The sequence below is a fragment of the Magallana gigas genome, chromosome 2, assembly GCF_963853765.1.
Source record: "Magallana gigas chromosome 2, xbMagGiga1.1, whole genome shotgun sequence".
NCBI lineage: Eukaryota > Metazoa > Mollusca > Bivalvia > Ostreida > Ostreidae > Magallana > Magallana gigas.
In genome coordinates, this window is record NC_088854.1 from 40,374,184 (window position 1) to 40,384,476 (window position 10,293).

Below are 10,293 nucleotides of genomic sequence, written 5' to 3' on the forward strand. Positions count from 1 at the left end.
AACGTGCGCAGTTGCGACGACAAATTGCGAAGTGCTATGGCAAAGGAGCCATGTTACTACCGCTACTTCGCCTTTTCTCTCTCTCGGTCGATTACATGTAATTTGATGGAAGTTGTCGCCCGATGTTTGCTGAATGCTCTCGGATGTTTTTGGTACGCAAGTGCGTTAAACACTCTGGTGGCATTTGTGCTATGAAAATTAAATAATATTTTACTAGATTATCTGATTTATCTTTTTCCAGTGTTGGCTAAGCCTAATCATTATTTACTCCATATAAAATGCAATATCCACCATAATGTGTGTGCACTTCCAAACTACGTTCACTCTTAATAAATTCAGTAATATTTGGATTTCATTATACGGCAAAGTGTGAAGATTGTAAGTTAATAGCAATACTAGTCTTTCTTAAAAGTTCGTCTTTTTCCACAGATGCCATTTTTATAGCTAAAATAATCATGAACAATAAAAAGCTCCACGCACACTTACTCTCGCATCTTCGCCCTAAAGGCCAAAGTGCGAAGGTGCTAGTGGCCTCAACGGAATACCATACTGTCTGGAGGCTGTTTAAAATTTGTATAGTCGCATGATCTTTCGAGAGTAGTTGAACTCTCAATGAGCATACAGGAAAAAATAGACAAATATGACTCCATATATCTCTCTGGGCACATTGATTGTCATGGACACTACTTGTAGTATAGAGATGTTTTTGAATTAGCGTTTATCAAGTAATAAGTGTAAGTTGATGAATGTAACAAGTTTTATATCTCTGTATGTTCAATCGGTCGATGAAATTTTTAATATAATCACAAATTATTCTAATTTTCCCCATTTTAACGTCCATTTATTCGAAATGAATGTACATGTACTTTGATTTTTCATGATGTGGCGAGTATTTTTGTGCATTGTATTTGCGACTCATTCCATTGAGGAAGATTGCTTAAAGTAAGATATTTTATCAGATTAAAACTTTTTGTGACAGGATAAAAAACCACGTAATAAATTATTATTACTTTATTTTATCTTTATTTTATTTAGATTGGGAATTTCAACTCAATGTTGTGCTGATTTCTACATGAAAGGAAAGAATTGCATCCGTTGGTATATTTTTGAAAAATATATGGATACATTCTGTGTATGAGCAGGCTTGTCTAAACAGATGCCTTTATGTCTTTCGTTTTCTCTTCATTTAATATTTTATAGCTTGTCCAAAAGGATATTTTGGATTGAACTGTTCTTACATGTGTCCATATCCAATCTAATTAAAATTAGACCTTTCATCTCGCTCTCTGTTATATATGGATACCGCTCGTTAGATCCTTTCACGAGCGGTATCCATATATAACAGAGAGCGAGATGAAAGGTCTAATTTTAATTAGATTGGTCCATATCCTACTTATGGACGACGATGTTTGGATGGAAAATGCACGTGTCCTAAAGAATACTGTAATGCAGACACTGGATGTAAAACTCGTAAGAATTCTTTAAATATACAAATATTATTTCCACGAAAAGTTGAACGTTAATTTTACCTTTTAACTTTTGTAGAAAACGATTTAAATTTTGAAGCTGCTTAAATATTTGGATTTTTTTTTTACAAAAAAGTAATGTATGGCTAAAGAAATCTTTTAATCTGATGACTGTTGACTACCCTGTTTGTTTGATTAGTTTTTTCAAGAAATGTGCCTTGTAAACAATCCGACAAACCAAATGTACTAATTGTAGACAAAAAGACCATAGATGTCAAAATAACTTTTATTCGACAGCTTATATATCATTATAAACACTTTTGAATTCCTTAATTTAAGTATCCTGTTAAGATCCTATGCGGTCTTTGGTCTTTCTTTAGTGACAATGTTTATTCATAAAGAAGTGCTGAATCATTAATATTCATTCATTTAAAATACAAATTTCGTAGGAAAAGTCCTTAAAAATCTTTTTATTTTCAGAATAGCGCACTTAAATTTGATTACTTATTCCTTATATTGATATATCATTGCTTTTATTCAGAAAGAATCTTAGACTCAAATGTGAATGATCATCAACATAATGGCAAAATTAACAATGCCAAAAAGAGTGAATCATCATCAACAGCGGTGACAGTAATATCAATTGTTTTCACGCTTATCATACTTTTGCTTGTTATGGTTATTGTACTTTGCATCAAAGGCAAAATAAAAATACGGAACCAATTTTTTTCATCAAATCGAGGTTCTAGGGTGGCTAGTCAACGTGAAACAACTACCTATTATGAGATTGATGAGAAAAAAATGGAAGACAATGAACTTGATAACAAATGCCCTGAACCTGAAATTTATGAATTAATTGACCAATCCAAGAAAGACGCAACGAAATATACAGAACTACCGATGCGACAAGGTGTTTCAAAGCAAGAGAGAAAACTGATATCTACCTTATCAATGTATAAGATTTTGGATGATTCTAGAGATGATAACAAAGATGAAGAGAAATGCGTAGCCAATAAGAAATCCGAAGTACAAATGAGAACAAATAAGGTTCATCATGCAGTTTTCTTAAAGAGAATGGGTAAGACTTCGTCCAAGATAAGTGGAAACATTGAAATGGAGAAGAAAATTTCCGAAGATCATGTGTCTATGACCGACCAAAAAATTAACATTTAAAGATATATTCTTATTAAACCTTTTAAAAAAGAAAATGATAATACTAGCATTTTTGACACTTTTAAAATAAACATGATTTAGAAGAACGCGAATTCTTGTTTACAATATCTGATTTGTTTATCATATTAATAAAAAAGCTCATGTCATGAACTGTGATAAAAAAGAAGGATTTTAAAACTGGTTTGTTTTTAAAGTGATTCACTTTTATTATATCAAACATTTAGCAAAGTCCACACTTATCAGGGGCATTAAATAAGGAATAAGGAATCATTCTTTGAGTATAATGAGGTGATAATTTTGGTTGGGGCGTGATCAAATCCAATAAAGCCCGAAGGGCTTTATGATAGATTTGATCACGCTCCGACCGAAATTATCACCTCATAATATTCAAAGAACGATTCCTTATTGCTTATATTTATATAATTTTAAGCCATCGTACGATTAAATATTTAAATATAAATAAACAAACCCCGCTGGCGCCTCAATTTGGCGTCATTTGTATTATGGGTTATATAGTACAAAATCGATACGTAGTGTTCTCACAGGCAAAGACACTGGAAAATGTAAATACTTACATATAATTCCTTTTTAAAATAAATTGAAAGCTGAAATGCTTCAACACAATCTCTTATATTATTATTTTAAGCATTAAAAATTATATGTAAAAGGAGCATATAAACCATGATATTGAATTTAATGTCTTGGGTGATTGTCGGCAGTAGATTAATTGCAATTTGCGATATACATTTATCTGTAATCAAATCGAAAAGTTTAAGAAGAGATAGAGTTGTCCCTACCATTGACAATCTTATCATTAAAGCTTACGGTACAAACATTCTAAGAGTATTGCATAATCAATACCTGTCCCCTACTTGTAACCTCTTCGATTAAGAATGCTAAAGTTTGAGACCCTGTATTATAAATAAATAAATTTACTTTAATTGCATGAAACATATTTCATATGGGAATTTTTACTGTTCAATTTATTGATCATATATGACATGCTTTACATTAATAAGAGATGAAAGAACAGAGCAAATTGAAACTATACAGCTGGCATCGAAATTAAATACACTGTACTGTGATTTCATTAATATTCAAGGGTATCAATTTTCGAGGTTAAAGTGAAAAACAAAGTTTCAAGGATACTTAAATTCGTGGCCAATGATCCTATCAATACAAACTTTTAGTAGAAATTGCACTTCAATTAACTTTAATTTTCATGGATAAACTTAACAACGAAATCCACGAAAATTGGTATTCAACGAATATTGATGAAACCACAGTACAATTTGTGTTAAATAATACTCTTTATTATATGTCGAGTTATTTTGCCAAGTCATTCGCTGATAGAATTTGTGAAAACAATGCACTGTTATGCCCAATGCCATTTTTACAGTCTTCTGTACCACGAATCAAACCAAACAGTTGATCTGGTTCTCTAATATTGTATAGCCCGAAGCCGATAGTAATAATACAAAAACAATGAACAACACAATGCTTGACACTATTTCACAGAACACATTAGTTTGTTAGAGATGATAAAAGTAATGATACGAGTAATGCATAATATTATTTCTAACCACACCCTGTAATAATGTAACAATAACATAATGTAAAATAAATAATATTCTCATAAATATGCCGTTTAGACGATACAATAGTGTAAATTTGATCTGTTGTTTGAAATTTTGAAGCTGTTCAGCAAATACCATATATAATTATTCCTTAAACGCATAAAGAAAAAACGTAGAAAGCTGAAGTTGGACTGACGGACAGACAGTCAGGTGGACTGACAGACGCAGAAGAAAGCTATAGTTTCCTTCGGTGAAACCCAATCTAATTAAAATTAGATCCTTCACGCTCTCGTTTTTGATGTGCCGCTATCAAATACGAGAGCGTGAAGGATCTAATTTTAATTAGATTGGGTGAAACCGATAATGGACTAATGATTGAAACGTGTTTGAAAGAAATTCATCAATTTTGTTTGAATCATTTTTCCTCAATTACTATTATTCAAATTGTGGATCTTGAAATCCACACAATCTGCAACAGGTTTTGTCATTATGTTAGTAAACAAAATGACAACGTGTTTCAAGTTTTCTTGATTTTGTTCCACAAAAACTATGATTACAAAATGTAATAATGAGATAGTAATCAAAGTCAGTGCTTGAAAGATTTTGTCGTTTGTGTTTGATGCGAGATACTTTTCATTTTAAAATTGAAAGAAAATAAATGAATTATTTACATTCTTATATAAAACTTTAGTTTGTTTTATTTTGTTTTTATATCGATGTTAAATTGATAAGGGAAATGTAAGAATAAAAGTTTATTTTTCTCAGTTTGCGTTTTTCCATTTGACATAGTTTCAAAATGCTTGAAGTGTACTCAATCTAAAACAAATTGACAAGAGTACATAGATATATGTTAGCAATAAGGGAACCAGTAGCAAAACTGAACATAAATCAGAAAAAAGGAAAACAATCGTAGGTGTTTGTTTCAAAGTTGCAGTAGTTTTCAAGTGGAATGGAACACAGTGAATCTGTTTTATATATAAACTAATTGAAAGAGAGATTTCTAAATCATTATAATACATATTATACGATATATAATGTTCAAACAATATGCTTCCCCAACGGGTAATGAAAAATTGATATATAATAATATGTATAATAATTATGTATATTATATGTATAGTAATTAATAGGCTAATAACTATCTACCGCTTAATCTAATCGGTGTATATATATTCTTCTTTCATTAAATATAATGAAACAATTATTCTTCCGATTAATTGATATTCAACACTATTTAATTTATGACACATTAAAACAATGTTACAATTTTCATATAAATCGGGTCAGAAGTATGCAAACCTGTCGTACTAACATTCAGAGAATGAAGACATCAAGTTATTAATTAACAGTCAGAATATAAAATCATAGATGCCAAAGTAGGTATAAACATAAAAACTTCTTAAGTTTTATTTATAAAAGATTTTGACAGCAAATACAAAACATATAGTGCATTTGGTCTATCTTAACATATTTTTTCATCAAATCATTCCTAATGTCTGATAATTGAAGTATATATTATTTATTATAATTATTTTTAGATTTTCTTTGCAAAGTTAGTGTGGCACTGTTGCTGTCTACCATACTTAAATCCGATCAAATATTTTTTAGTATTATTAAACCAAAAACAAAAAAGAGAATACAAAAGATCCAACATAGAAATATTATGTGAATTGAAATGGCAGAACTTTCAAACATGTACATATAACGGTAAAGGGCATGGTCACGATTACTTTTCAGGGCTTACAATGCATTAGTAATTTGAGTGTTGGTCATAAAACTATAAGACTTAGTATAAATACAAACTCTCAATTGTTTGCTTTGTAAACAAGGCTCTTGCCGGTTTCCGTTCTTTTTCAAGCTGATTTTTTAATATGCTGATTCGTTTTGATACATCCGTAGATAAACAGTTCCTAGTGTATTCACTTTCATTTAAGGTCTAAACATGAAATATTTGAAATGTACACAAAAACATCAGTGCTCACTAGAGCTGGTTTACATGCTAGAAAATTGTGGGTGCTGTTTCTCGCTTATAAGTAGATGACTGGCCCTCAATTTTAATTGTCTATTAAAATGATTTACTGAAGAATTGTAAATATTAAAAACGAAAAATATATTTTTGACCAAAATGGTGATCATGCCGCTTTAATATGCAAATAAAGTATACCACTGTCTGACTTTGGTAAATAGGCTTTCTGCCTTTCTGACTCCTTCAATGGTATAATTTAACTGTTTAATTATACCAATACAAACAAACAAATCAGATAAAAGTTAGAATTAATCACATTCGTCATTTTTACCTGTATTCGGTTGCTACTCTACTAGGTGTCAAGTCTAGTTAAGTTGTTTTTATTATATAATGTATACACATGCATGCATGCTTTTATTCAGATAATAATGGGGAACACTTCTTCAACTTAAAAGAAAGTCCGAGTAGGCTTGTACATGTATAAGTTACTGACGCGCCTATTGCAGAGAATCAGTCTGTTTTGCAATGAATCTTCTGTGTATAGTTTCATTTTATTTTTATTTTTTTTATATATATTATTTTACTGATTAATTCTTGCAAAGTGAAAACAGTAGAGGTAGAACAACAAAAAGCGGCTACTATTTGACTACAAAGTCGAAATATTTTTTTGTTAGCAAGAGTAAGAGTAATACCAACTTAAAAAATGTATACTCCTGCTCCGAAGGTAAAGGAGCATACTATTGTAACCCAGTGTGTCTGTCTGTCTGGTTTGTAACAATTTTTTTTCACATTTTTCTCAGTAAATATTATTCGCAGAAATTTTACACACTCTTTGTTTGGGCATGTCACTTGAGGGGATTCATTTTTGTAACAGGCATGCGTCAGTTTCCCGTTAAATGACTACTTTGTTTATTTTTTACCTAAATTGTCTAACAAAAGTTCGTCAAAGATTTCTCATAATCAGCAACAATTTATCGCAGGTGGTTCAAATTTAAACACATTTTTGCTTAGTACTGCTTTATGGCGAGATAGATTTTTGACCAAATTCGATATCAACTTCCTGTTAAATGTGGACTTTGCTTTCTTTCTATTTTCACATAAGAGCGGGAGTATCACTTTTAGACACAGATATCACATATATCTTGTTCTACTTTAAGGTATCATATAATTAATCAAAATATAACACTATGCAAAAAGATTATAAGCATCGTAACTATACATCGTGTCATCACCTCAATGGATAATTGATAAAGTTAATCTAAATGCAAGATTTTTAAGTAATTTTACACACTTGGTATTTGTTAATTCTAGCCACGTACCTGTAAACGAATTAACAGGAAATTTAATTTCACATTAGTTCTCTTAATACACTTAGTCTGAAGAGGCGTACCATGGTATGTTACCTTTTCATTGAATGATAAAATTTGTGATAATCAGAGCACACTTGAAATAAGTGCTTGCGTCAACGGGTCCAGTTCGATCTATAGCTAATCGAAATATTTTGAAGAAGGAAGATTTGTTTCGCATAAATCTAGCCGCTGATTATCCATTGTGTCATATTATAGGAAAAGAATGGCGATGATGCAAATCGTTCTTTGGGTTATTTCTTTTATAAGTTATAAATCTTTTTCCATAGGAGAAGACTGTTTAAAGTAAGATTTTTTACTAGTTTGGTGTTGGTTTTCATATTATTCACGAGTAATTGCATTGCATGTAATTCATCCTTGTTATTGTTTTTTTAGATCAGGAAACAATAGTGAATGCTGTGCAGACTTTTTTATGAAAGGGGGGAAATGCACCCGTGTGTATAACTTTTTGCTTCCAAACTCAGTGAATGTATTTTTTGACTGGTCATGATTTATTTATACCAGAAGTTTTTAATTCGTAATTCTTTGTATTTCTTAAAATTTAGCTTGCCCAATTGGATATTTTGGACCAAATTGCTTTTTCACATGTCCCTATCCTAGTTATGGACGTCGTTGCTTGGGAGGAGAATGCGAGTGCCCAGAAGAGTTATGTTATCCAGAAACCGGATGTGTCAATCGTAAGGATCCCTGCGAATAAAATATGTTTCCTAAATAATTAATATATTTTCACTTTAACAACAGGCAAAAAAATCTGTTTTAATTTCATATCGTTGGTTTATTCAATTTCAGACCAAAAACATGTTATAAAGTTTACTTTGATATGTTTTTAATTTTCTACCTTTAATTTGTGAATAAAATGATAAAAAGGACGTTTTAGAGCTATATTATTTTAGTTTTCAAATTAACATGACATCCGTTATTTGTTTTATTATTTCTATATATAATAATATATATAATTCGATGAAAAAAAATGTGCACATATTTTTGACAATATTTTAGAGCCTATCACTCAGAACAGAAATTCCAGCCATTCATCCTTAGAAAAAATTACATTTACAGAAGTAAACAATGCATATTTTACTGAACCAAAAAGAGACAATAGTGGTCTTATGGATTCCAAAAAGAGTGATTCTTCATCATCAGCAGTAGTTGTAATTTCTGTATTTTGCACTCTCATTATTATGTCCCTTATTATTGTTATAATACTTCAAATGAAAGGTAAAATACATTCCCACAATCAAATATCTTTATCGAAACGACGATCTCGAGTGGTTAGTCAAAGTCATGTTGATACATATTGCGAGATTGATGAGAAAAACGTGGAAAAATCAGAATGCAACAAATGCGATGAAGTGGAAATTTATGAACTAATCGACCATTCAAACAACGGTGAAATAAAATATACGGAACTTCCAACAAGGAAAGGAGTTTCAAATCAGGACAAGAAGCTTATGTCTACCATTTCAATGCAGAAGATCTTGGATGAGGATTGTGATTTGAATGATGATTGTCTTGCTAATAGTGACGAGAAACATGCAAGCATAAATGAATCCAAAGTACAAATGCGAAAACACAAAGTAGGTCTTGAAACGCTCTCGAAAAGGAAGAGAAAAACATCTAGCAATATAAGCGGATACATCGATATGGGGAAAAAAGATCCAAAAGATTACGTGTCCATGAATGCTGAAAATATTGGATTGTAAACACATTCCAAACTACATCTTTGAATGTAACATTAAGTGGAGAAGAAACAATATACATGATTGAAAATATGTTTTTTTTAAGCTGATTTAAATTCATTTTTTTAAAGTAAAAATTAACCTACTAATGCATAAATTGACGTTAAGTTATCGAATGATGTACTAATGTAATTACATTAACTATTAAAGAGTAATTTTGTATAGCTTATCAAAATATATTAATATTATTAATAATTGTTGCTAAAAACCTCAAATACGATTATTACTTACAATGCGTTTTAAAATATTTTTAAAAATATTATTCATTATTAATATTGTATGTTTAATAAATTCGACCTGTTTCATGTCTGAGTTTTTGAACATCCAAACGTCAACAAGCCGAATAATGACATATATTATTTTAAAAAAATATTTCCATTTGAATCAAAATTAGAATATACCATTGCATAATTTTCAATATGAGAAGTTTTCATTATAATTGAATTAAATCATTTATTTTACATTGTCTCAGACAATGTCCCAAGATCAATATTTCGCAATTAGTCAGCATTCTACATCAACATTTTTATCTTTAAATCAATAATGAAACATTAACTAAAGTTTCTCCTTCGAGTCAATTCAGCGAGCATTCGCACTTCATGCCTGTCAACGTACTTGACTCAGGCTCCAATATTTAACTTGAATAAAAATTCCAAAGATTTCCTTTTTGTGTGCTCTACAAATATCCTGTCAAACTTAAGAATTCAGCTTAGATGTAAAAGAAATTCTACAGATAGTTTGCATTACATTGTCTTGACCTTAAAATTCCAATGGCTTTGGGCGACTTAGTATTTTTGAAAATAGAGGTTTCTTTGTAAAATGAGAGCATTATGGATATTTGCACTTTTTCTAAGATTAGAAACAAATTAAAAATGGTGATAGTTTTAAGGAAAAACATCACCTCTCTCACTCTCTCTCTCTCTCTCTCTCTCTCTCTCTCTCTCATTTTTGCGAGGTCAGATCTAGTAATTATAGTAAATTGACCAGCAAATCAAATGTGTAAAG

At 30.5% G+C, this 10,293-nt stretch overlaps 1 protein-coding gene and 1 long non-coding RNA gene across 2 annotated transcripts; both read left to right on the plus strand.

Annotated features, from left to right (window-relative positions):
- The first annotated feature begins 818 nt into the window (after positions 1-818).
- On the plus strand, positions 819-1,276 carry LOC136272338 (uncharacterized). Its single transcript, XR_010710318.1, has 3 exons — positions 819-942; positions 1,036-1,094; positions 1,201-1,276. It is a non-coding gene; the product is annotated as an uncharacterized lncRNA (long non-coding RNA).
- A 6,403-nt stretch (positions 1,277-7,679) lies between these two features.
- On the plus strand, positions 7,680-9,498 carry LOC105334859 (uncharacterized). Its single transcript, XM_011438462.4, has 4 exons — positions 7,680-7,834; positions 7,925-7,983; positions 8,095-8,226; positions 8,549-9,498. Exons 1-4 carry the CDS (start codon positions 7,755-7,757, stop codon positions 9,250-9,252), a joined length of 975 nt encoding a protein of 324 aa, XP_011436764.3. The 5' UTR covers positions 7,680-7,754; the 3' UTR covers positions 9,253-9,498.
- The last annotated feature ends 795 nt before the right edge of the window (positions 9,499-10,293 follow it).

Excerpts from the sequence above, each read along its gene's own strand:
- LOC105334859 (XM_011438462.4), top strand. The coding sequence starts at position 7,755 with ATGGCGATGATGCAAATCGTTCTTTGGGTTATTTCTTTTATAAGTTAT. Across the intron at positions 7,984-8,094 it reads GAAAGGGGGGAAATGCACCC|CTTGCCCAATTGGATATTTT; the intron begins GTGTGTATAACT and ends CTTAAAATTTAG. Across the intron at positions 8,227-8,548 it reads AGAAACCGGATGTGTCAATC|AGCCTATCACTCAGAACAGA; the intron begins GTAAGGATCCCT and ends ACAATATTTTAG.